At 33.5% G+C, this 27471-nt stretch overlaps 2 protein-coding genes and 1 non-coding gene across 4 annotated transcripts; 1 reads left to right on the top strand and 2 right to left on the bottom strand.

Annotated features, from left to right (window-relative positions):
- Positions 1-4394: 4394 nt before the first annotated feature.
- On the top strand, positions 4395-4501 carry LOC131172445 (small nucleolar RNA R71). Its single transcript, XR_009142922.1, has one exon. It is a non-coding gene; the product is annotated as a small nucleolar RNA R71 (small nucleolar RNA).
- An 8451-nt stretch (positions 4502-12952) lies between these two features.
- Positions 12953-17192, bottom strand: LOC110633841 (uncharacterized). The gene is made up of 12 exons (XM_021782627.2): positions 16462-17192; positions 16174-16376; positions 15869-16066; positions 15690-15761; positions 15340-15435; positions 15172-15251; positions 14992-15067; positions 14686-14896; positions 14337-14542; positions 14138-14243; positions 13872-13961; positions 12953-13776 (listed from the first exon to the last, which is right to left on the bottom strand). The coding sequence occupies exons 1-12, from the start codon at positions 16952-16954 to the stop codon at positions 13049-13051; spliced, it is 2559 nt and encodes an 852-aa protein (XP_021638319.2). The 5' UTR covers positions 16955-17192; the 3' UTR covers positions 12953-13048.
- Positions 17193-19359: 2167 nt separating this feature from the next.
- Positions 19360-26116, bottom strand: LOC110633851 (uncharacterized). Of its 2 annotated transcripts, none has more exons than XM_058132826.1 (12): positions 24867-26116; positions 23942-24144; positions 23651-23848; positions 23286-23357; positions 22491-22586; positions 22240-22319; positions 21971-22046; positions 21436-21646; positions 21036-21232; positions 20676-20781; positions 20343-20432; positions 19360-20238 (listed from the first exon to the last, which is right to left on the bottom strand). In XM_058132826.1, exons 1-12 carry the CDS (start codon positions 25378-25380, stop codon positions 19496-19498), a joined length of 2586 nt encoding a protein of 861 aa, XP_057988809.1. In that variant the 5' UTR covers positions 25381-26116; the 3' UTR covers positions 19360-19495. The 2 variants fall into 2 exon arrangements, with proteins under 2 accessions (XP_057988809.1, XP_057988810.1); XM_058132827.1 differs by lacking the exon at positions 24867-26116 and adding an exon at positions 24331-24488.
- Positions 26117-27471: the final 1355 nt, after the last annotated feature.

The raw sequence follows: 27471 nt of genomic DNA, 5'->3' as shown, positions 1-27471 counted from the left end.
ACAAAGAATGCCTAGATCATTTCTTTCTCAAGTGCATGCTATGATTTCGCCTTGAAAGGTTTAGAAAGATTGTTCTAGGATTGGCGAGACATCAATTAGCTACTTCTTACCCTAGAGTTTTCTCTAGGCACTCAAACTCAATGTAATTGATTGGGTGGCTCTTGGCTAAGAAGATATAAACTAAGGCAAGAATCTAATAACCTTGCACCTATCCAGAACTTTCAATCCATTAAACCCTTTTAAAAGTAAGCTCAATTGCTCTTCAAAGCAACTCTCAATCCTCTAAGGACAAGGTAAAAATTTATTTTTATGATATGCATGATCCTAAAATGAATGCGTAAATCAAATTAAAACTAGGTGTAATCTATATGAAAACTATATGCAAGTGTACGTATAAGTATAGACATATGTGTGGTATAAGTATATGGGCTTACTATGTATGAATGAATGAAATGCAATAAATGAGTGAAAATGCTAAAAAAAAAACTTTAAAAAGTTTGCAAAAATTTTGCCCTCACCCCCAAACTCAAATGAGACATTGTCCTCAATGTCTAAAATGAATACAAAGATGGGCAAAATTGTGTGAGCTAATCAATTAATGAAGTATATACAATTGGGAATTAAATCAATATATGCTCAAGAATTCCAAAATTAAGCTCAAAATGATATTAACAATGAAGCTTTAGAGAGAAAAATGTGAAAAAGTATCACAAATGTATGAATTTACAATGCTTAAGAAGGTGCTTAAGATGTTGCTTAACCTGTTGCTTAGGGTTACGCAAAAGCATAAGCATTGGCAACATATCATAAGCATAAATAGCAGGGTAAGCTGTTACCTCATAATGATGTTAAAGATATGCAGCTCAAAGTAAACTGTGCAACTCATCAATATCAACAAAATTAGGACTGAATAAAAGATAAAGTATAAAAATAATGTGCAAGAAGATGAAAAAGTGTAATGAAGTAAGATCTAACAGTTAAATCAAGAATTAAACTAAAAAGCATTCATAAAATAACTATATTCATATCAGAAGATAAAATAAAATAAACTAAACTAAAGGAAATGAATGCAAATATAATAATAAAAACTAATTACCAAAGTATTGCAACTATTACTAAAGTTTGAAGATTAAAATAAACAGATTACAAAATAAACCTCAAACAGAAACTAGAACTGAAATGAAGAACTAAAACTACTACTAAACTACTGCTGCTGTTCAAGCTTTGCTGTCAAGGCTTTACTGCTGTTTAATCTGCCGCTAGTGGGTTTACTGGTGGCACAAGGGATTTTGCTAGGGTAAGCACAAAATTACTTAAGGTTAAACATGACTTGTATAAGGTACCTGTTTAGGTTAAGCATGTAGCAATTACTGAACTAAAAATTCTAGTGTCGCTTAGGGTTTGCACAAATTTGCTTAGGGTTAAGCAGGATTTGCATAGGGTATAGGTTAGGGTAAGTGACATTATTAGCAAGTTTTGGCAGGTCTGGGGAAAAATTATAATTTCACCTACCAAAAATAGTCCAAATGCTATGGAATACTATCATGACCCTCGGTAATTATCAAATACACATAAACACTAGAAAATATAAGAATTCAGGCTCATCATCTCTCAAAAACTTATCAAGCATGATATAAGCATGTGGGAATTGAGAGACAAATAGCTCAAATTAGGCATAAATTATAGATTACCCTTGAAAACTTAATGAAATGGACTTATTCCTAAGCTTTACCCAAAGCACATTTTCAGCAGCATTTGAGACAAACTCCAAGCATTTAAAAATTACAGAAAAGACATAGAAATTGACTTCTTAAACAACATGAACAGTAGCATGAACAGTAACATAAATAGTAATTTAAACAAAATTATGCAAATTCTAACAAACTACAAAAATTATATATACACTAAAAGGTAAAAGTCAACAAACATTATATTTGCACTCCAATAAAGCTCACATCAGTCCTAAATATCAAAATTGATCCTTATTCAAGTCGCATTTCACAAAATTTACACAAGACATAACTTTAAACATGTGCTATCAAATAGATTTTCTATATTATGTTAACACAAGTTTAAAAGTGTTACTGTTCACAGGGACTGGATAAATGCAGAAATTTGCTTTATACTTACTCCCTCTCAATTCTTTTCCTTTTTGCTACAAGTCTCAATTTGCCCAATTTTCATGAATGACCTACAAAAGATAAACAAATGTCTCCCTTGAGTTTAATGAGGGTAAAAACTAAAATGAGATGAAATAGAAAATCAATAAACTGCAAAAGGATGCGCTTGGGTTACCTCCCAAGAAGCGCTTGTTTAAGGTCTTTAGCTTGACCCTTTTTTTCAAAGCTCACGGTGGTTGGAATTGGAAAATGTTGCCTCCTTTTACAACAGGTGCTAAAATGAATTTGTATTTTTCCCATTATATGTGAAAATACCTGTTGCTTTGTTCAAAATCCCAACCATATCTTGAAGAATATTCTTACAAACTTTAGATGAATCTCCTCTTTTGAGTGATTTAGATGGAGGCTTGAGCTTAACTTTTGGAGCTTCATTTTTAATCAAATGAGATGGTGAAGCTGACTTTTTCTTTTGCACTTTATGTTGATTACATTGCATTGGAAGAATAGCTTGATTTTCCTCTAGTTTAGTAACTTCAGTTTCAGCATCATGTTTTATAACATCTACCTATAACAAGAATTCACCACAACTGGTTCCTTGGAATGTTGGGATAAATTAAACTCTATTTCCTCTTCCCCCAAAGTCAACTTTAATTTCCCATTCTTTACATCTATATTAGCTCCTGCAGTGGCTAAAAATGGCCTTTCAAGTATGATGGGTGTTCTTACATCCTTCTCCATCTCTAGTACAAAAAAATCCACGAGAATGAAAAACTTCCTAACTTTTAATGGCACATTCTCTAAAATCCCAATTGGATACTTTATAGATCTGTCAGCTAACTGCAAAGAAATAGTTGTGGGCTTTAGATCTCCAACCTTTAACTTCTCACATATGGAAAGTGGTATCAAGCTGACACTAGCCCCCAAATCACATAATGCTCTCTCAATACTTGTTTCTTCAATTTGACATGGTATGGCAAAGCTTCTAGGATCTTTTAGCTTAGGTGGGAGCTTGTTCTGCAATATAGCACTGCACTCCTCAGTAAGTGCAACAGTTTCATAATCTTCCAACCTTCTTTTATTTGATAGAATCTCGTTCAAAAACTTAGCATAAGAAGGCATTTGAGAAATGACATATGTGAATGGAATATTAATATACAACTTCTTCAAAACTTCAAGGAATTTCTCAAACTGCTTATCTAATTTTGCTTTCTAAAACCTCTGAGGAAAGGGCAATGGTGGCTTGTACAGTGCAGGAGGCACATATTTCTCTTCTATTTCATTTTTATCTTCTTTCTCTTCATTTGCTTCCTTATTAGCTTTAGCTTTAGTTGAAGTGGATTCACTCTCACACTTATCTTTCTTTTCTTTCAACTTTATTTAAATTTCCTGTTCTCCCCCATTACCTTTCCACTTCTTAAAGTAACAACATTACACTGCTCCCTTATATTCTCAGGTTGGCTAGGGAGCTTCCCAAAAGCTTTACTATTCTCAGCTTGTTGAGCTATTTGATTCTTTAACATCTTGTTGTGTGTTGCCATTTGATCCACTTTAGATGCTAATTGAAAAATTATTTCTTGTTGACTTTGATGGCTTACTAGTAGAGTCTTAATCATGGCTTCCAATCTAGCTGTCTTGTCTGGTTGTGCTTGTTGTGGTAGAGGTTATTGTGGTTGTGGTGGAACAGGTGCATTTTGAGGTTTAAGAATTCCAGGAGGAGGACCTCTATTCTGTTGAAAGTTCTAATATTGTTGATACCCAGAAGGTTGTTGAAAATTCTAGTGTTGTCCTTGTCTACCTTCCCAAGAGAAATTAGGGTGGTTTCTCCATGTTGGATCATAAGTTGCAGAAAATGGGTTACCACCTGGTCTTTGATTGTAGTTCTCCATATAATCCACTTATTCACTTGAAAAATCTTGACCAAATGCAGAAAAATCAGTTACACAATTGACATTTGTAGCTCCAACATCTATTGAATTACTTGAACCTCCAACTAAAGAATCTACTTTCATGCTTAGCTTGTCCATCTTCCTTGTCAAAGCATCAAACTTAGCGTTAATCATATTCATGTCATCAAGCTCAAACATACCAGCTGGTTTCTTGATCTCATTCCTCTCATAACTCCACTGGTAATTGTTATAAGCAATTTTATCTAGAGCAGAAAAAGTTTCATCTTCGGATTTCTCCATAAGATCACCTCCAGAAGATGCATCAATTGTACTTCTAATAGCTGGTGAAACTCCATTGTAAAAGTGTTGAACAAGCATCCACTTAGGAAACCCATGGTGTGGACATCTCCTTTGCAAATCTTTGTACCTCTCCCACGCTTCATACAAGCTCTCATCATCTCTAGGTTTGAAAGAAATTAGCTCATTTCTTAGCTTAGCTATTTTGCTTGGTGAAAAATATTAAGCTAAAAATGCTGTGATAAAACCTAGTGGCAAGGAATGTAACCACTCTCTAGCTCGGTCCTTCAAAGAGAAAGGGAATAATCTGGGTCAAATTGCATCATTAGAAACTTCATTTATCTTCAACATATCACTAATCTCAAGAAAGTGTGCTAGATAAACATGTGGACTTTCACTTAGACTTCTCCCAAATTGTGATTGATGTACCATTTGACAGAGTGTAGGCTTCAATTCAAAATTATTAGCTTTTACTCTTGGTCTTGTGATACTTGACATGAAATCCCTAATGTTAGGATAGGCATGATCCTTCATAGAACGGTTGTAATTGTTATTGGCCATTTCTTCTTGTAGTTGCTCTTGCTCTTATTCTCTTTCTTGTTGTTGTTGAGCTTTAAATTCACCTTTTCTCCTCTTAGCTTCTGCTTGTAAAGCTCTTGCTGTCTTTTTTATTTCTGGATCAAAGAATAAATTGATTTCTTTACTTTTTTTCCTTCTCATAAAATAAAACTACCTGAAAAACAAAATAAACAAATTCTCAAAGTAAAATGATAAAAGAAATTAAAAATAAAAATAAAATACTCAAATTAACCAAACAAACAATCGTTCAATATCAAACAAAAATCAAATCACCGGTAATGGTGCCAAAAACTTGATGCGTTGAATACGTAAGTATACTGGTCGTACCAAGTAATAAAGTGATAAGTCAAGTATCATTCACACGGGAATTTGCCATTTGAGTACCAAACTATGAATGAAGCGATTATTTGAGCTAATAATTGATGAATAAATGGTAAATGTAAATGAGCAAAGTAAATTGATAAATATAATTAAAATGGGTAGAGAGCAAGCAAATAAATTCTAAATCGAGATGCAATTGAACTAAATTAATAACGGGTAATTTAAATTAAAGTCTAATTATGATAAAAATGATTTCAGAGTTGGGGGTTCATGCATAAATTAATTGGGATTTGTCTTGGGTATTCCAATTTTAAGGGAAAATAGAGTTTGAAGGTGATTGATTCTAAATTCCTTTTATATCTTTTCAAGCAAACCAAAGTATGTTTTAAAATAACGAAACCTACTTTCATACGATATTTGATTAATTTAAAACCCATTAAGTTTTGTAACTAATCATTAATTCCTCTTAAAACCCTAGTTTATTTCTAAATCTAGGTGATTTTAAGTTACAATCCTTGATTATCTATCAATGATCTTCACCTTTCAGTCCTTCAATCAAAGATTAACATAATACCCAATGGGTACCAACATTAGGCAAGTAAATCAAGCACATAAGAAAAGAATCAAAACTCATATTTACATAAAGTATGGAAATAACTAGTCAAAATCCACAAATTAATCTAATACATGTTTCCCAACTCTGAAATCCCAAGAGTTTACTCACTCATATTGGTATTTACAAGAGAGATTGATGGAAAAGTAAAGATAAACATGATAAGAGGACTAAAAATAGAAAAACCTAGGTAGAAAAACTCAAAACTCTAAGTCCTGTAGCTTTCAGAAATGGTTGCAGTAGCTCATTTTCTTCAGAATTGATGGCGTCCTCCTCCCTTCTCTTTTTTTTTTTTTTTAATTTTTCTTTCCTTTTCTTTCTTATTGTTTCCTCTTCTTACTTCTTGTGGCAAAACCTAGAAAATGATGCTTTTATATGGTCCTAAAAGTTTCCCTAAAAATAGATAAGGGCCAAGGAGTGGATAGGAAATGAGGTGTAAAAATATCTAGGTCAGCACAGTTATTCACGTCCTGGACAGTTTGCTTAGGGTACTGCTTACCCTAAGCAACATCTTCAGCAATTTTCGACCTCTGCATGCACTGTCCACTTAAGGTTAAGCAGACCCTCAGCAAATCTCAGCAGGCTTAGGATAAAAGGAGTTTTTCTGCTCATGTTTGACTTCCAGCTTGACCTGAGTTGCAACTTAAGCACTGCCGCTCACCCTAAGCGGGATCTCAAGCAGGACCCTAAGCAAATCTTAGCAGGTTTTGGGAAGAAACCTTGAATGTATTGGATTTAAGCTGTGCTGGACTTGTAGCTTGCCCATGCTTAAGGTTAAGCAATATGACATACCCTGAGCAACATCATAAGCAAAGTCTCAAGCAAAATTTGGCCAACTTGATCTTTTAAGGCTTGATTTCTTTAACTTTCCTCAATGCTTAAGGGACTCCAAATTTCTTCAAATCACTCCTCAATGCATCCATTGACCCTCAATTTGTTACAAAAACCTATTAAAAATAACAAAATTATAAAAATCAAATATAAAGTAACTAAAGTTAACAAATAAGCTAAAATAGAGCTAAAAACATAAAATATACTAAAATATAATGGCAAAATGGATGCAAAACTACCCTAAAATACCTATATGAAATGAGTGCAACAACACTCCTCTTTGAGAGTTTTCCCTGATACTCTAAGCTTCTTCCTCATCTCTTCAAATCTACTTTTAGGAATAGCTTTGGTCAGAATATCAGCAAGTTGCATTTAAAGCTTGCAATGAAGAAACTTAATCGCAGCATTCTTCTTAGCTTCCCTCAGAAAGTGATACTTAACTTTAATTTGTTTGATCCTCCTATGCTGAATAGGATTATTAGCTATAGCAATTGTAAACTTGCTATGACACCAAATGATAGTAGGATCAACTTGTTCAATTCCCAAATCAACCATCAATTTTCTAAACTAAATGGACTGATTTGCAGCAGCAGCAATTGATACGTACTTAGCTTCAGTAGTAGATTGTGCCACCACATCTTGCATCTTTGAATTCCATGATATAGGATCTGATCCCACATAAAATACAAAACTAGATGCACTTTTGGAATCATCCAAACAGCTTGCCTTGTCACTGTCCACAAAACCTTCAAGCCTAACTTCCTTTCCCTTTAAATACCAAACACCATAGTCTGCAGAACCTTTAAGGTATCTTAATATTCTTTTAGCAACAGCTAAGTGAATGGACAATAGACTAGTAGGATACATTAAATTGGGTCTAGAAGCTGTCAAATATAACAAACTTCCTATAAGACTTCCATACACTAAGAATCTGCCTTTTCTACCCCATCATCCTTGCTAAACTTTTCATTTTGATTGAGAGGAGTTGGCACAGACTTACAATTCTCCATGTTGAATTTTTTTAGCACATCAAGAGCATATTTCTTTTGAGTAATGAAAATTTCTGCATCATCTTGATAGATTTCCAAACCCAAGAAATACTTCATGATTCCCAAATTTGACATCTCAAACTCTAGTTGCATATCCATTTTGAATTCATTTACAAACTTGTGCTCACTTCCAATCACAAGCATATCATCTACATATAATGAGACCACTAGCTAAACTCCATTCTTGTTAGATTTTATATACAAAGTTGATTCATTGTCACTCCTCTTGAATCCATGATGAGTCATGTGTCAGTCAATTTTAGCATACCAGGTTCTTGGAGCTTGCTTGAGTCCGCAAAGTGCTTTCTTAAGCCTATAGACCATGTCTTCTTTCCTAATAACTTCAAATCCCTTTGGTTGCTGAACATAAATTTCCTCAGTAAGAACTCCATTCAAAAATGCAGATTGATGATAAACTGACCACCCATTTTGAGCTACAAGGGACAACAATAATTTGATTATGTCATGCCTAGATATAGTGCAAAAGTATCTTTGTAATCTACACCAGGTAACTGTGCATATCCCTTTACCACAAGCCTTTTTTTGTGTTTGTACACTAAGCCATCTGGATTTACTTTAGTTCTATAAACCCATTTAACTCCAATAGCATTTCTCCCTTTTGGCTTAGTGGTGAGTTCCCAAGTATCATTCTTTTCAATTGAAGCAATCTCCTTCTTCATGGCTTGCTACCATTCTTCTAATTGAATTGCTTCTTGAAAGGTCACAGGTTCAGCCTTTACTAAATTGCACTTCTCATAAGTTTCAAAGAGAGGTTTAGTCTTTAACATAGGAGAATCAATGTTAGAATCAACATCTTCATCAGAAGCAACATTTGAAGCGTTACCAACATCAATTTCAGTATCACTAGAATCTGAATTTGACTTTTGGCTATGAGTTTGATGCCTCCATATAACTTCTTGTCTATCCCAGTCCCAAGAAGCTTATTCATCCATTTTTACATCTCTGCATAGCACAACTTTCTTTGTTTTTATATTATAAATTCTATATCCCTTGGATTTTGCTGCATAACCCACGAAGATTCCCAACTTTGCTTTATCATCCAATTTAACTCTCTTAGCATCAGGAATATGCATGTACCAAACAGAACCAAAAACCCTCAAATGTTTTGCAGAAAGTTTAGTCTCAAGCCAAGCTTCAATGGGTGTCTTACCCTTAACTAATCTAGTGGGCAACCTATTGAGTAAATACACAGTTGTGTAAACAGCTTCAGTCTAAAACTCTTTAGGAAGTCCCTTCTCCTTCAACATGCATCTAGCCATTTCAACAATGGTTCTGTTCTTCCTCTCAGAGACTCCATTCTTTTGTGGTGAGTATGGCACTGAAAGCTGATGCTCAATTCTAACTTCCTCACAGAATTTATCAAATTCATTTAACATGTACTCTTTGCCATTGTCAGACCTCGAAGCTTTAATGACACATCCACTTTACTTCTTAATAAAAGTTTTGAATTTTTTAAAGACATTGAACACTTGACTCTTGTTGCTCAAAAAATACACCCAAGTCATCCTTGTCAAATCATTAATAAACAAGATGAAATATTTATTTTGGCTAAAGGAAGGAATGCTCATGGGACCATAGACATTAGTATGGATTAATTTCAACTTCTTTCTAGCTTTTTTAGACTGATTACTTAGAAATGATTTTTTATGAAATTTAATTTTTTATGCAATTTTCCAAATTGATAACTATCACATGCTTCTTTACAGGTAGAGATTTTAGGCATATCCCTAACCATGTCTTGATTTTGCATAAACCTTAAGGAATTCATATTATAATGCCCAAACCTTCTATGCCATAACCAAGAATCATCAATTTTAGCACTATTCACATGTTGAGATACACCAGTAGACACCAAAGACAAACTGTTATCAATCATGTTCTCCTTGACCAATTCACAACCATTAACATCATAAACATGACAGCATAAATTTTTGAAATACAAGGAATAACCCTTTTTAATCATTTGAGCAACACTTAAGAGGTTTTGATCTAAGCAAGGGATGTAAAGCACATCAGGAATGTATTTAATACCTTGCTTAGATTACACAACAACTGTTCCTTTTCCCTCAGCTTGAACCAACTCACCATTTCCAAGCTTCACCTTGGTTCTAAAAGAGTTATCTAAATGAGTGAACAAGCTTTTATCTCTTGCCATGTGACTCGTACACCCACTGTTAATAATCCAGGTGAGTTTGTCTACTTGTTTGAGTGATTGTGAAGCCATGAATAAGTGATCATCTTGCTACTTGGATTGATCACCAATGAAATTTGCTTGTTGAGCTAGTTGTTTTTGAGCCTTGTATTGCTTAATTCTGCAATCTTTGGCAATATGGCCATACTTCTTTCAATAGTAACATTGGACAGGTTTGATTTCCTTCTTCTTCTAGCAGTCTTTCTCAAGATGGTTATTCTTATTACAAGTAGAATAAGGTGCGTATTTACGTTGTTTTTCACCCTCCTTTGCACTTTCAGGTTGCTTCCCTTTGCTGTCATTTTCTTTGCCATTTTCATTTCTTTCTTTTATTGACTTTCCCTTTTGTTTTGCAACTAATGCCTCCTTCGAAGCATCTTCATGTCTTATAGCTCTTCTCTACTCAATAGCTTGTAATGCATTTACTAGCTCAGCCAAAGTAATACTCCTCGAGTCTTTAGAGTCCTCCAAAGAAGAGATCTTTGGTTCAAGCCTTTCAGGTAAATTAACCAAGACTTTATCCACAATTCTCCTATCAGTTAACTCTGCACCAAGAAGCCTGATCTTATTAACAAAATTTATCATTCTATCAATATAATCTTTTAGACTTTCAGACTCTTTCATCTTGAAAACCTCAAATTCCCTTCTTAAGTTGAGTACTGACATTTGCTTTGTCTGCTCACTTCCTTGAAACTCAGGTTTAAGTAAATCTTAAGCTTGCTTTGCTATCTCACATGCCATAATTTTGGTGAAAATCACCTCAGAAATAGAAGCATGAATGCATAACAAGGCCTTAAATCCCTTAGCACATTCCTTACTATGAGCTTTTATCTGTGCAAGAGTTGGATCCTCCCTCAAAGGTCCTAGTTGCCCACCTATTTCAGTCACTTCCCATAGATGAAAGGCTTTAAGATAAGCCTTCATCTTGACAACCCAAATAGCATAGCCTTATTTAGAAAACATATGTGGAGTAGGAGAAAGTATCCACTTGAAGCCATCACTCTCAGCTCTAGTGTTTAAGGTTTTTTTAGTGCAGGGAATTCTTACTTGTTTTCTCTCTTTGTTTTAGGCTTTTAAAGATCACAAGGTGCTCTGATACCACTGTTACAATTCAGGAAGTGAAAACAGAGTAGAGAAAGAAGATAAAAACTACAAAGAACCAAGTTTTTTGGAAATAATACTTCTCTCATGTGGAGAGTTCTTTTTACTGATCATTTTATGTGTAAAAAGAGAGTTACATCAGTCAAATACACACCACCTACTACTCTAAAAACTACAACAGTAGTCAAATAACAACTCTCAGCAAATTAAGGAGCAAACTAAGGCCAACCATACATGACTAAAGGAGCTATTACATCAGTATAAAATACACAGCTATAAAGACCTAAACATAAACCAAAATAGCTTCTAAGTATCTAGGAAAAATCTCATTATATCAATAGAAATTAATTGTAACGTTTTGAATTTTTAAATAATTATTTTATGTGAGAATTGACTGGTTTGGCAAGCCTAGAAGGAGCATTGTGTTGTTGATGTGTTGTGGGCCTGAGGCCTTTTTGAATTGAGGAGTGTTTGTCGAGTTGTTTTGTAGGTTGGGTAGGTCCTATATACAGGGAAAACTCTACCAGATTTTTGACATAAACCTAGGGTGTCTTAGACTCTTTAGTTCTTTGATTGGAGTTAATATTGATAAATTTCTTGAATATGATTATTTAGGTAATTCGAGCCAACCTTTCTCATCTTCTCAGTTACCCCAGTGACATTTGGATAATCTATGAGTCTGATGTTGATTTTATTTATAATTTCAATATTATTAATTTATATTCAAAGCATGCTCATGCATTCACTTATATGTATGTATATAATTAGTTAAATGCTTAGCACACTCCTTTGCTACATATGTTACTGAATTTGTTTGTGGATGTAGCCTTAAGATATCTTAGAGTTGTGTGTGTGTATTGGCATGAGCATAGTATGGATATGGATAAGAATAGGACGGGTAGTCGCGGTTGGAGCTTCACTTGCTGGGACCCAATTCTTATATATGGATAAGTCGGGGTGAGCAAGGCTTTGAGTTAATCTCACTGACCCCTCCACTTGGATTATTAAGCGAAATTCTAGCTTGAGTTGACCTCGCTGGCAGATATTGAATTAAGAGAGCTATATAAGGGATCAACTCCCATATATGTATTGATGTGACACGTGGGTGTTTGCGTCCTCCAAATTATTTTTTGTGCGAATATTGGTTAAATTATTCTGAACTATGTAAACGTATTGTATTTTATACATAGGAATGCATTAGTTTTAGATAGTTATAGAAATTATATTTAAAATCAATATCTTACTCGCTCACTTCTGTTCAATTATTTTTCCTCAGGTGACAGGTGACTTTATTTGAGATTAACCTGCTTTCTTTTCCCGTAGGTTTAAGCCAAAAATATTTTGATTGACCTTTATTATCTTTTATTTAAATTTAAAACTCCTCATGGACTAATAATTGTAATTTTATTTGGGTTGTAATAACTTAAATTTTGGAGTTGTAAAATTAACTATGTGATGTTTATTGTTGTTGATGATGGGAGAACTCCCGAATGTTTATTTATGTGATTTGAGGATAGTGAAGGTGAGCTGAGCTCCTCGTTGATTAGTTCAATTTATGGTCGGACTCTGTCCGTTTATTTTCTTGAAATTGGGCTACCTTATTGCACTTTATAGTCAGGTTAGAGATATTTAAACTTACTACAGGCTTCGAGAGCGACCCAAGTCCTAGTGCCGGTGATAGGATAGAAATTTAAAATTCTAAATGGAAGCATTTTGCAGCTAATTTTAGAGGTTTCATTTTTGAATTAATTTTGAACCATAATTGAAGGTTCAAACATAAATTTAGTTTGAATTTATTTTAAATAGGCAAGTAGATAACTTCTTATTTATTTTTTTAACTTATAAGTTAAACAAAACGTTAATCTATTTATGACTTTTTACTTATAATTCAAATCAAATAACTTCTTAATTTGGCCCATGCATATTAGTCCCCCAATAAGCAATGTATAACACAATGTTCAAAGACGACTATTACTCATCAATTATATATAGAAAAAACCTCTTTCTAAAATTTATTTCCAATACTCTGTCCAAACTTCTTAAGCTTGAATGTTGAAATAAACGGTATAGGTTTCATTTTTATATTTTAGCAATGGCTCCAAAAGAAAATTCCTTGTTGCTCCTTTTGCCACAAAGCTGATAGGATGGTATTTACTCATTCCCTCGTGCATTACAAAGCTGGCGGCTTTAGCAACGGTGGAATTCGATGTATCCAAATTGCATTTGAGCGCCATGCTTGAATTGTTAGTCGCACCACCGTAAACGAAACATCCCTTGAGTGTTTCTGACTCCAAGGATACTGTTCCTTTCCTTGCATCCAATCCTGGAACCAAGTGGAAAGCAGAATAGCCCTGTCTTCCAATCACAAGTGCTCTATCTGCGTGAGCCACTACTAGCATTCCTGGATAATCAAATGGTTCAAGCATGACCGACTTTCCAATGGCATCCTTGATAGATGAAACTTTTGAAGAAGATTGGTCCGCAAAAATGAGCCTGAAAGTGGCCTGGAGTGCAGAATTATTGCCAAATTGAGCAGAATTTCCCATTGTAATTATTTGGCTTGAGTTCATCAAGAAAAAGATGGAGTTTCCCCATTGTTGGGAAAATGTAACCAAATGGTTATTGTAAGTACTAGGAATTGGAGTTATCCAATCTGAAATGGAACTTGCATTCCCGGTTGTGATGTCCCAGTTGCCAGATGAATGCCCCGCAAGCAGATAAGGGCCATAAAGTATTGCCTTAATAGAAGCATATTCAGGCCTGTCATCTGAAATTTAAAGCAAAAGAATTTGTAAGTTATATAAAATGCAGAAGAAGACTTATTTGGATTTGGCATGTGCTACAGCATGCATACACATTTACCTTTAATTGCCTCTAGTCTCATATCAATAGGCAGCTGAAGGTTTAATGTGTCATTAGGAGCCCAATATCTAGTGATTGATAGGAAATTACCTGCATTATGGAATGATGATCAAGAAACTTCATTGTCTGCTACCAAAATTGTCAGAGAGGTAAAAAATCAACGTCGAATGAAAGTGTTTTCGCATTGGAAATTGTCACTATAAATGAATGATAATAATGATTACAGCAGAAAAAATTGAGAAAAGAGCTATATTATGATTTCGCACCTGGAGCTGGTAGTTTTAGATTTATATTGTTTAATTCTGCCTTAGCATCATTTAAATTTGTCCAAATGGGTATCCGCAGATTCAAGGTAGAGAGTCGGTTTCCTTCCTGCATTAACCAGTTGATGATGAAGAATGATACTTAAATATATACATGTTTCTCCCATTTTACAACTGACAGATGGGAAAACGGAGACAAAACCTTTGAATTTTGTAGAGTTGAAGTCGTTATTGTCACTTTAAGGAAAGGATCCCAAGAAACAACAGGGTCAACTTTCTGATTAAGCACAATCTGTCCAGAAACCCAGTTAAGAGAGCTGGATATATATTGGATGATGTAAAGACTTGGAACTTTTCCTTCCTCTTCAAAATAAATGGAATCTCCCAATTTTGAGAATGATTCAATAGCTACAGAGGTAACAAGGAAAAAAGCATCCTTGACTTGTTAAGTGCAGTTTCAAGAAAAAGCAACTGATCAAGACAAGATAATAAGAACATAAAATGCTTGCTTAGTGAAGTTATAAGATGTAAATTGGCAGTTAATCCCTCACCTGTGCCATAGCAGCACCAGAAAGAGTCAAAAGGTGTTCCCCACCCATGATTACTTACAGCCTTGCTGTGTCCAGGACCAAGTGGAAGAAAGTAAATCATCACTCCTGGCTCAGTTCCTCTTTGGATACTTAGTACACCGTTAGTCAGTGCACGTTCATAATGATCTGCGTATGCCGTTTCTTTAGTCCATCTAAAAAGGTTGCGAGAAACCTACAAAGGGAAGCATTGGTATTGTTGTTCAATATGAAAAATTAAAATCAAAATCCATTTCCATGCGCCAATGAAAAAAGTGCCATAAACAATACCTTCAGCATATTATAGGTTGTGCATGATTCCTCATTCTCTGGCATTAGGTGGGATGCCAGGCGACTTGGTTCTTTCCTGCTCATTGGTTGAGGTAGGGGAATAAGAAAGTACAAGTACAGAAGGATTGTTTTGAATTATTCCTCAGAAGTACAGGTACATGCAACAGCTTATATCATTACCAGTGTTCATCAATTGATGTCCCTCCTGTTGCGAAAGTGTGTGTAGAGTTAACAATGTCCATGAAGTATGTTGCTATACTCTGGTGCAAATATAGACAATTGAAATGATGTTAGGTTCTGTTGAGAATAACAGTTCATAAATCAAATCTTCGATGGAGAGTAATTTACCTTGTAAAGAGGATCGCCTGTGACTTCATACCGCATTTGTGATCCAATAACAACAGGGATATGCGTATTAGCATGGAAATCGGCCAGATTATTAGCCTAATAAAAAAATCAAACAAAACAAAGGTGTCAAGCATGAATAATTTCACACTCAATTAGAAAGAGCATTCCTTAGAATCATAATAGTAACAGTCTTAATTTTATACAAGAAGTCGGCTATCATTTTTTTAATCAAACCCAATGGTCTGGGTTTGAACCTTTGACATCCTCAATGGTTTGGGTTGATGTTTCTAAGGGAATAAAGCTAGAAATAAACAGAAATTGGCAAGCAAGAGTACAACCAAGATGTCTACCTGTACTGCAAGCTCCCCTAGAAAGCATGGTTTGTCAAACAGGTGAGCCATCACTAAATGTTTTGGATCTTTCTGTGTACAGGAAGAACATGTAGGATTAGTGTCAGCTAGGTATTACACAGAAGCATACTAGGACATTAGAGAAAACAAAGGAAAATTTTGCAGATAATTTCACCTACCGTTATGGAGTACAACCTGTAAAGAAGATCATTCATGCCACCAGTTTCCTCATTAAGAGCTGCATAGTGCCTTGCTATACTGAATTGTAAAATAACATTTTGAATACGATTGTAAAAGTAATCAACCATCCAAGTAAGCATTTTCAGAGCTTGAGGATTTTTAGCAATTGTATGTTGATCCAAAAGACCTGACATGATCTGTCAAAGCAAACAATTAAGAACACAAATTACACCCAACTTTTAATAAGGTTTTAGAAATTTTATGATTGCGTCCTGTGAATTGACATGGTTAAATTGGAATCTACCTTGTGAATGGTGTAATATGGTGCCCATACATATACAACAGCTTCATAACGATCAAATAGCTCTGAAGGAAAAGCAGAAAGGTAACCTGTACCCATTTTCTGCTGACAATCAGAAAGAATTGAAACTACAGCAGACATTTTCTCTTGGAGAGTTCCATTTTGAGTGCTAGCCCACATTTTTGCTGCGGCACTCAAGTAGTGTCCTGCAATATTCTAAAACCAATATAAGGGGGGAGATTGATTTCGATGCTAAAATCATGATCAAGAAGAATTGCAAATCAAACTGACCTACAAAATGACCTCTGAGCTCAATATCTGGTGCCTCCCAGCCCCCATATGGGGTGCCAAGAGTGGGCAGCCCTGCTGTTTTCCTGAAGCTCCAGACCAATCTATCAACATCCAGCATCATTAGGTACTCTAAATTTGTCTGCTGTGCTGTCCAGTGGAGTGAATTTGGTTCCAATCTAACATCATGTAATGAAACTTCCTTCAGAAGACCTTGAGGAGGATTAAACTTGGCAGCATTGGTGATTTGATTGGAAATCTTTTCCCAATTCAAAGTGCTTCCTTTTGATACCTTTGTTGGTTTCTCATATACTGTATTCACCTTGAATTGAGAAAGTATCTGTTGTTTCCATGTTTCATTTTTGGTTGATGCAATTTCAAATTGTAAACTCTTGTTTGGGACGGTATTTGAGCACTCCTTACCCATAGCACATCCACATAGCAGTAGCAGAGCTAACACTTCAATGAGCACATAACCCTTCATTTTTCTTTCCATTAACTTTCCTTTTTTTTTTTTTCAAAAAAATAACTTTAAACCAGCTATTTTGAAGTTCAAAAGACGATTAAGAAACAGTTAAAACATTCCATTAAAAAGAGAACAGAAAGCAAAAATCTTTAGGCATAAAAAAACAAGAGACCAGAAGACCCAAAGGAAGATAATAAATTGAAAGGAGAACTCTATTCAAAAGTTAGCCAAAACAAAAAAAAAAAGAAGGAATCAAATGTAAAGCTGCTTTTTGTACGGATTACGGTTAAAAGGATAGGAAGGAAATATATTGAAGCAGAGAATAGGAAATTGAAGCTCTAAATGGAAACATTTTGCAGAGATTTTGTTTTTGAATTTTGATAATTATCCTTATCTATCACCACTAACAATATCTAAAAATAGATAATTTGAGATTAGAATAGAATTGCTTTGGATAATTTCCCGAGATAGACTTTGATCTTTGTATATTTCACTGTTTAAAACAAATTTGACTCCAATGACTTTTGAATTTGACTTAAAAGCTTCATTGACATTGATTTGGTCTCTTAAATCTCTTTTATTTACCTGTAATTCAATTTAATAAAAAAAATAGTCATTTATTTGCATATTGCGTAATAATAATTTAAATTTTTTTCTTTTAAATTTTTATTTAATTTAAATTAAAAAAACTTTAATCGGTTAGATTATTTATTTTTAAAATATTAAAAAAATTAATTATTATATTAATTTTTGTGCTAATATATATTAATTTAGTAATGGATTTAAAATATCCAATTAAATTAAAAATTTAAATCAAAATTATGTTAAAATTTTGAATTGAAATTTTAATTCAATTAATTACTTCAGTTTAAATCAAATACTACTAAATCAAATATATATTTTTAAGATAATATTATTAAATTAAGCATTATCTAATATCAATAATTAAATTTATAATTAGAAAAATCCAACAAGATTTAATTTTTAAAATAAAATTTCAAATATTTTATATTTTTTAATTTTATATGTTTTATATTTGTAAATAAAATTATTATTTTTAATTATATATATATATAAACTTATGATTAATAATATAAAGAAAAAAAAATAAAAATGTAATTGAAATCAAATATGCAAACAAAATCCTGTAAAGATCTCAGTGCAGATTATATGGAAGAAACTGTCACAAAAACATTTGGTGGCAAGGCTATAATCTACTCGTTTACAGAGTCAATTCACATATTTAAAAGAATTTCCATTTTTGTGTTCAACTAGGGTTTAAAGAATTTCCATTGGGAATTGCATGTATCACAATTAAAGAGCCTCTTCAACTATGATCTGATTAAAGCCTCTCGTTTTAGTTAGAAGAACTGTCTTTCCAGTTAAAACTTCTAATTCATGGCTTTGTTATAAAAAATATTTTCTTTTATATCAACATGGTATTAAAAAAGATAAGTTAAAATTAAATTTAAAACTCACTCAGCGTTATCTGATAAAATTTTTTAAGAGGAAATTTTAAATAATTTATGCTAAAAATTAAAAAAAAAATAGTCAAAATGAAATTTTATATATTTCATTTTTTAATTTTAAATATTTTACATCTATTAAATAAAATTATTTATTTTTAAATTATGCCAAGTGTTAATTATTACTGAATACAAATTATTTAAGTTGTGCTATCTCAAAGCTGTAAATTTTTAAGTTCAATCTTCAATTAGAATTGACAAAAATAAAAGATAATTGACAACCATTATGAAGAATATTTTTCTTCAATAATGAAATTTAAGAAATTAGATATTTGACTTTTTTAATAAAAAATTGAATAAGTTTATATATTATTAAATATATATTTTGGCTTTCATAAATTGAATGATTATCTTAATTAAGTTAAAATTATTTATTTATTTTCTCAAATTTTATAGGAATTTGTATAATTTTTTTTTATCTATTCTTATAAAAAAAATTTTATGGATAATTTTTTTATGGGATAAGTTAAAATAATAAGATAAGTTAAAGTTAGGTTTTATCTAATAAAAATAAATTTAAATAATTTTATTTTTAAAATTTTAAATATTTTATATGCAATAATAATTAAAAGAAAATAAGAGATAAATTAAAATGAAAATTGAAATATTTTATATTTTTATATTTAAAATATTTTATATTCTTTAAATAATTTTTAATTATACCAAGTGTTAATTAAGGATGAATACAAGTGTCAAATTTTAGCTAATAATTTTTAAATCTTTAACTTGTATAATAACTAAAATATTAAAAAATAGTTTATCCTAAATGACATTTTGAATATTTTATTTTTTAAAATAAAATGATAATGTTTACTAATGCCATGTGTCAATTTAATATGAAAACCACAAATTTTTATTAATCATTTTTGAGTTTTTAGCTTTTAGATTTATCAATTAATTACAAATATATCTCGTTAACTAAACATAAAAATTTGATAAAAAGGAGATCATCCCTGCTTGTGTCCACATCCCTCTGGAGGCTAAAATAGGAGTAATTTATTGCCTTACAGGAATATACTAGGCTTTCTGAGTCCTCCCAAGCTTGTTAAGCATGAATGTTAAAATAGATAGTATAGGATTCATCTCTGAAACTCAGTAATGGTGAAAGAAGAAAATTCCTTTTTCCTCCCTTTGCTACAAAGCTGATGGGATGATACTCGCTTAATCCTTTGTTCATTACAAAGCTGGCTCCCTGATGAATGTCTGAGGATTCTGAATTGCAGCTGAGCTTTAAGCTTGTTCCTGATTGATAATCCACACCACTAAACACAAAGCAATCATCATAGCTTACCGACTCCAAGGATACAGTTCCATCCTTTCCATCCAATCCTGAAACCAAACGGAAAATGGATGATCCATCGCCATTATCAGAATTTGCAACTGTAAGGCCTTCATCTTTTCCTTGCTGCACTAAAAGCATTCCTGGTAGATCAAATGGTTCTAGCATGACATATTTTCCAATAGCATTTTCAATTGTTGATAATTCTGAGGAAGAAGAATCATTCAAGATGAGTCTAAAAGTTGCATGGACAGATGCATCAGTGCCAGATTTAGGGAACTCTTCCATTGTAATCCATTGGTTTGAGTTTGTTAACACAAAAGCTGAATCTCCAGATTGTTGGGAAAAAGATACTAGATTATTATTGTAAGTGGCAGGAATTGGCGTTATCCAGTCCGAAAGAGAATTTGCTGACCCAGATTTGATGTTCCAGTCACCAATGGTATGACCCGCAAGCAGATAAGGACCATAAAGTATCGCCTGAACAGAAGCATACTCAGACCGGTCATCTGAATGTTGTTCAGATAGCTGTCAGTCACATATTCTTCACAATACAGATACTATAAAATATTTAGCAAGAGTTGTGGCGGGGCAGGATTTCCTTTGAAAATACCTTTAATAGACTCTGTTCTGAAACTGATAGGCAACTGAAGGGTAAGTTTATCACCACTGCTCCATTTTCTGGTGATTGATAAGAAATTACCTGCTCAAGCATAGAATATCAAATATAAATCCAGGTTCACTCCAAAGATTCAATAGTTCAAGATTCCAAATGAACTTCCCTATTGATCGTTTATCACCAGAAATAAAACTAAAACATACACACACACACACACACACACACACACACACACATATATATATATATAAGATGCCACTGTATAAAAATAGTAAAATGTAAAATATGGCACATGAATCAGGGAAGAACAATGATTGTACTTCACACCTGGAGCTGGTACAGACAAACTTTGAGCATTTAATGTTGCCTTGGCACCATCCAAATTTGTCCAAATTGGTATCCGAAAATTCAAGGTAGATGGTTGGCTTGCCCCCTGCAGGAATCAGTTTCAGCAAGGGCACTAGTTATGCCCTTTCCTGGTTCAACTTAATACTTGTTATAACAGACAATTAGTGAGCTCTTGCACAAAAAGAAAAGAAAGAACAAACTAACAGGAGATATGATCATGCCTCTTTTGTTTGCATCCAAAAAGAGGGATAAGGAAAGAATTATTTATACCAAGTACCGAGTTCAAAGAGCTATACTAACGTCTATATTACTAAGACTATGAATGATTTGTGGCCCTACCTCGATTGGAGAAAAGGTCAATGTCACTCGAAGATAAGGATCCCAAGAAACAAGAGGATCAACTTGCTGATCGAGCACAATTTGTCCTGCTTTCCAATCAAGATAACTTGATACATACTGGATGACATAAAGACCAGGGACTTGTCCTTCCTCTTCAAAATATATGGAATCTCCCAGCTTTGAAAACGATTCAATTCCTGTGGATGAAGTATCAAATTGCTGGCCATTAGCAGAGGACATATATCAATCACCACCAGAAATGGGAAGTCAGCAGTTTAGATAACCAAAACAGGGAAGGAAATAATGAAGCAAATCATTACGTCAGACTCAAAGAAAAAAATTTAGTACAATTCAGCATCTCCTGAAGAGAAGGGTTGAAAATGCACAATCAGAAACACACCTGTTCCATAGCAGCACCAGAAAGAATCAAACTGTGTTCCCCATCCGTGGTAACTTCTGGCCTTAGAACTTCCAGGACTTTGTGGAAGCATGTAAATCATCACTCCAGGTTCCGTTCCCCTTTGGATGCCTAACACACCATTTGTCAGAGCTCGTTCATAATAATCTGCATATGCCATTTCTTTGGTCCATCGAAATAGGTGACGGGAGACCTGCATATGGAAACACGTGCTGAGCATTTGTGCAGGAGTTTTATGTTAACACACTTGCATGTGAATAGAAATGCGATATTATCTATCCAACATAAAACAAGCATCAAAATCAGTATTTCACAAGATCAAAAAAAATCTTTAGTTCCATGATACAGAGGTCAAAAATTTTAACAAGAAAATAAGGAAATGTAGGAGGACATTCACTGATGTATTTACAAATATTATGAGAACCACAAACAAAATTTCTGCATATTTGTGAAAATTTTCCTTTATCACCATCAAGGACTAGACATAGAAAGGGGAAGAGAGGAAGGGAGGAGTTACCTTGAGCATATTATAAGTTGTGCATGATTCCTCATTCTCTGATGAGAGTGTACTAGCCAAGCGTTTTGGGTCTGACCTGCTCACAGATCAGGGCAAAGGAGTCAAAACAACACAGTATCAGGGACCAGCATGAATCCACCAAATAACTGGGTAAAGGGAAGCATGTAAAGCTTTCAAGTAACAGCTATAATGAGAAAGAGCTCATCCATGACAGAACAGGTAATTCAAAAAATCTATCATATTTAACTTAAAAATGACTGCGTCAGTACCAGAACTCGCTAACTGACGTCCCTCCAGTTGCATAGCTGTGAGAAGAGTTAACAATGTCCATGAAGAATGTCCCTATTTCCTGGCCCATGAAATTTATAATGAAAAGGGAAAGGAACATTAAGAATTTTTTTTAAGAATGAAGAACATCTTCTACAAAGATTTAAACCCGCAATAAGAAACATTATGTACTGACGAGGTTTCATTGAAAATTTATTTTTAAATGATCTATAATAAATATAAAAGAATTTACCTTATAAAGTGTATCACCAGTGATTTCATATCGCATTTGCGATCCAATAACAATTGGAATATGTGTATTGGCATGGAAACCTGATATGTCATCAGCCTGCAATTGAAAGATGGAACTTACATGAAAGAATATCAAGCATAGATTAAATTATCACGATTATCATCTTCCTATTCAAATTTGACCTCTGTTTTCATTCACCAAGCCTACACCCTTACCCCTAAAACTGGAAGCCTCATGCTACCTCTATGCCCTGTGTCCATACACTGATATCTCAGACCCACATCATAATTTACAATTTACAGGCTTTAAATTCTAACCTATCTGAAATTCAAGTCCATTTGTTTAATGAAGATACTAAAATGAAGATACTAAAATGATTATATTAATCATTATAACATTTTATTAAGCATAGGTACTTTACTAGAATTTTAGTTTCTTTTCATTTCATGAACCAGAACCCTTCATACATTGCAATACAACCAGTAGTTATCGCTGTCAACAAGTTAAAAGAGCATGGCAGCACTTAGTTCTGCTATTGTCCACAGCAATATATATCAACTATACCATCAGACCAGAAAGACATCTATTAGTATTTATATTGGTCCAAGTATTCGTCCTTATCCACAGTTATGACAAAAATAATTCTCTTAGATAACAAAGTTATGGCTTTATAAAGCCATAAATATCCATGCCATGCCAGACTATGATAAAACTAACTCATGGGTGGAGCATGGAGGAAAGCTTTAATGTTTCCTTTACTGGAAAAAAAAGAGCAAAAAATTTAATGATAATTACCTGTACTGCGAGTAAGCCAAGGAAGCATGGCTTGTCAAAAAGGTGAGCCAATATTAAATGCTTTGGATCTCCCTGCATATAGTGGTGACATAAGAGACTCATATCAGAGAATAGGAATTAATGGGTAACTCAACCTTGCCCATGGGCATTTTCAAATTCAATGAAACTTCCAAGAATTCTAGGCAGCTGTTATACAGAAGGCATAATACTAAATATGAGGAACAGAAAACTAAAGGAAAGTTCCGAATGACTAGTAGAAAGATCCTCCGGACCCAAGCTCAAGGAACATTACATAGCTTGTTCTTAGAGAGCAGAATTGGGAAGAGGAGATAACAGAAACTATGTGCGTAGATTAGATAACTTACTGTTATGCTGAATAACCTGTAAAGGACATCGTTCATACCCCCAGTTTCTTCGTTGAGTGAAAGAAAATGTCTTTCAATGGTATAATTGGTTACAACATTCTGCACACGGTTGTAGAAATACTCAACCATCCATTTCACCATTTTTAAAGCTTGAGCATTATATGCCAATGTATATTGATCCAAGAGACCCGCCAAGATCTGTGAAAGTCAAGACGCAAATGTTAATTATATAACTGTTGAACAGCAACAGTACGATTTTATCTTGTAAAGCAGTTGAAAGTAGAAGTTCACCTTATGAATAGTGTAATATGGAGCCCAGACAGGCTTTATAGCTTCAAAACGATCAAATAGCTCAGATGGAAAAGCAGACAGGTAACCCGTGCCTATTTTTTCCTGACAGGCAGAGAGAGCAGACACCAGTGCGGACATTTTCTTTTGGAGAGTATCATTATGAGTACTAGCCCACATATGTGCTGACGCACTCAGGTAGTGCCCTTCAAAATGATGAAATCAATTTACTCATCGTGAACCATGTCCAAAATCTCAATAAGATTTTTACACCGAGTATACAACTTGCCAGACGATATTTTCAAAAATGCACAAAGAAAAGTTTCAGACTTCAAGGAATTCAACTTCACACAACGTTATTATAAAACGGAGAATATCATGTCACAACCAACCTAAAGAAACTATATAGAAGAGAACGTCCATCTGATCAACAGACTATATACCACCACCAGGTCCACCACAGGTATATGGGAAGAATTTGCAGATCATATTCACCAAATGGGGAAACAAAGAAGAAAATGCATTTTCACTGCCTAAACCATGAAAAATAGCAACACAGCAAAAAAGGAAGGGAGAAGTAGCATTGAAAAAACATTTTCTGACTTTAAGGCAGAATGAATTAATAAGTTTAGAAAAGACTAATTCTACCAAAAAGAAAAAGGTGGAAAAACAAATAAAAAGCATGGCATGAATAGTGTGATGTTGATCATTTACACTTTTAGAAAGGTGTTTTAGGGGCCCTGCTTGAATTCCCAAGCATATATGAGCATATAATAAGTTGTTTAGAAAATTATAGCAGAATCTAACACCAGCCATTCACTGTGCACATACAAAAAGAGCTCAATGCATATCATCAGAAACACAAAGTAATCACGCTGATAGGAAGTTAAATCCATTAACATCAGCAAAAATCATGAACTCAACTAACCTACAAAGTGACCCCGAAGCTCAACATCTGGGGCCTCCCAGCCACCATATGCTGTGCCAGGTGTAGGCAATCCAGCAGTCTTCCTAAAGCTCCAGACCAAACTATCCACATCCAACATCAACAAGTACTCTAAATTTGTTTGCTGTGCGCGCCATTGAATTGAACTTGAATCCAATCTCACATTATGCAATGACACTTCGTCGAGGAAGTGTTCAGATGATTTAAGAGGACTTTTCATTTTTCTGTAAGTCGCCGCCCAATCGAACTCATCTTCTTCTTTCAATATCTTTCGTGGCAGCAAATTAGACCAAGCTGAATCATCAGTTGGTATCAAATGGTAGCGTGCAAACATTTCTTTCTTCCATGTTTCATTATTTGACGATAAGAGTTCATAACGGAATGTATGAGATGAGAGCTGAGTAGGAGTGTTTGTACACTCTTTGCTCACACCAAGACCACACAGCAAAGACAGAAAAAACAAAACCAAGAACTTAAAGAGCAAACATCCCTTCATTTTTTCAAGCTTTTCTGCAATGAAATGAAAGATCAAAGACGACCCAAATTTGAGTGATCAAAGAAAATCCCTTGTAACCAAATCCCAGATTAAAAGGCAGCACAAATTTAAGTGAGAAGCCAGGTCAAAGAACCAAATTACAGTAAAATACCCTTTGAACTCAAATCCAAGTAAACAGAATCAAAACACTCACTTTTAAGTAAAACCCAGAAAACAGCAACCTTAAAGTTGGCTAAATTGCAAAGAAATAGAGCTTAAAAAAAAAAATCTCAAGTTCAATGATATGACCAAGAATAAAAAAAAAAATCTCCAAAAATCAGTAAAATGGATAAGAATAGAGTTGAAAATACCACCAAAAAACACTCAATTCAAAGCAAAATAGAATCACAGGCAGAAAGCCTCGAATAGTTCAATAAAAGGGTACACGTGAAGCTCCTATACACCCAAAAAAAAAAAGGCAAAAAAGAAAGGGTACAAAGAAAAAGGCCAAACAGCCCGTGAAAGGCAAGAATTTGGTTTGGTGTGCATAAAAAGAATGCATAATATATACAGTAGTATAGAGACATTTACAGAGAAAGCAGATGAGAGAGGAAGAGTATAAAGACAGAGCAGAATCACGGATACGGTATCGTTTTCTTGAGGGTTTGGTTTGACTGCGAGAGCTTAGCTCTGCTTTACAGTTAAGCATATTATCGCGTGGGATACAGAACCAACCAACCAACTACAGATGATTCTGTATTTGTGGAACAGAGAGCGACTTTTTTCCTCTTATACATTTTCTTTATTTTCTGTTAATTTCTGCAACTGCAAGCAAAGGAATTTCGGATTCTAATTTTTTTTTTTTTGGAAAAAAAAAATAGTCTTTGACCTTTTCTTTTCTTTATTTTTTTTAGTTTAATTGAGGGAAATATCTATTTTTCTTTAAAAGAACCCTTCGATGCACAAGCACAAATGCATCACGAGAAGAAAACGGCCATAGAAAAAAAAACAAATAATCCCAAAATTAATTATTCACTGCCTATCTCCAATTGCACCAAAATTAATTAATTCAAAGAAAAAGACAAGCAAGCTACCTCTAATATCATTTATAGATTGCTTATCCCAATAGTGCGTAGATAAAATATAAAGTGACAAAATATGAATATAGCTGATAAAGAGTGGAGGCAGAGATTAGCCTAGTATATAATTAAATTTGAGATGAACGTGAATGATATATAATTTAATTTAATATAAATTTAAATTTAAAAAATAATATTATAATAAGTTTATATTATATTCAAATTTTTTATATTGAATATTTATTATCTAAATTTTTCTATATATATATTTAATTAAATATAAAATATATATTTTTTATAATAGTATTTATATATTTTTTATTTTAGATAAAATAAAATTTAAATATTTTATGAAATTTTTAAACTTTTAAAATATAAATTATTAATAAAAAAATAATTTTTACGCAAGTTATTAATTAAAATATATAAATTTAAATGAATTTATATATTTTTTGAATAATAATAATTAGGTTTGAGATATATTTGAATTTTTTATAATATTAATTAAATTCGAATTCAAATAAAATGATATTCATGGATATATCCTAAGTATAGAACCTCAAATTTGAGTTTCTTTATCCACTTATTTAAATGTAATTAACTTTTACTTAATTACTCTCATTGTATAACTCATCAATCACAGGTACATGGTTTTCAATACTCAAATGACAGTGTACCAATGAGGGGAAAGAATGACAAAATGGTGGTGTCACCGCAAATGACAAAATGGTGGTGTCACAGCAACTTCCTGATATTAATTCCATTTGGGAATTGGAAATATTTTTTGTCCACAACATATCTGAAGGAATGGTCACAATTCTCCTGGCTCTCTTCTGAGGATTTCATGAGGTCGGACGTTTTCATTCCACTTATCATAAATTGATAAACCTCACTCTCTGCATGCTACACAACAAGCTGCAAGCAACTGTTTTTCTTATCATCATGCAACTTGTTTTTGTTCTTGTTCTTACTTCTCTCAATAAAATTTCTAATTAATTTATGGAGGATTTGTTTTTCAGTTGTTTTCAGAGTC

The sequence above is a fragment of the Hevea brasiliensis genome, chromosome 13 (genome assembly GCF_030052815.1).
Source record: "Hevea brasiliensis isolate MT/VB/25A 57/8 chromosome 13, ASM3005281v1, whole genome shotgun sequence".
In the NCBI taxonomy this organism is placed as follows: Eukaryota; Viridiplantae; Streptophyta; class Magnoliopsida; order Malpighiales; family Euphorbiaceae; genus Hevea; species Hevea brasiliensis.
Note: the sequence above shows the minus strand (reverse complement) of the source record. Positions and strands in the feature narration are given on the sequence as shown.

Excerpts from the sequence above, each read along its gene's own strand:
- LOC110633841 (XM_021782627.2), bottom strand. The coding sequence starts at position 16,954 with ATGGAAAGAAAAATGAAGGGTTATGTGCTCATTGAAGTGTTAGCTCTG. Across the intron at positions 15,762-15,868 it reads ACAGGTTGTACTCCATAACG|AAAGATCCAAAACATTTAGT; the intron begins GTAGGTGAAATT and ends TCCTGTACACAG. Across the intron at positions 15,068-15,171 it reads ACATCAATTGATGAACACTG|GAAAGAACCAAGTCGCCTGG; the intron begins GTAATGATATAA and ends ACCAATGAGCAG.
- LOC110633851 (XM_058132826.1), bottom strand. The coding sequence starts at position 25,380 with ATGAAGGGATGTTTGCTCTTTAAGTTCTTGGTTTTGTTTTTTCTGTCT. Across the intron at positions 22,047-22,239 it reads ACGTCAGTTAGCGAGTTCTG|GTCAGACCCAAAACGCTTGG; the intron begins GTACTGACGCAG and ends ATCTGTGAGCAG. Across the intron at positions 20,782-21,035 it reads TGACCTTTTCTCCAATCGAG|GGGGCAAGCCAACCATCTAC; the intron begins GTAGGGCCACAA and ends TGATTCCTGCAG.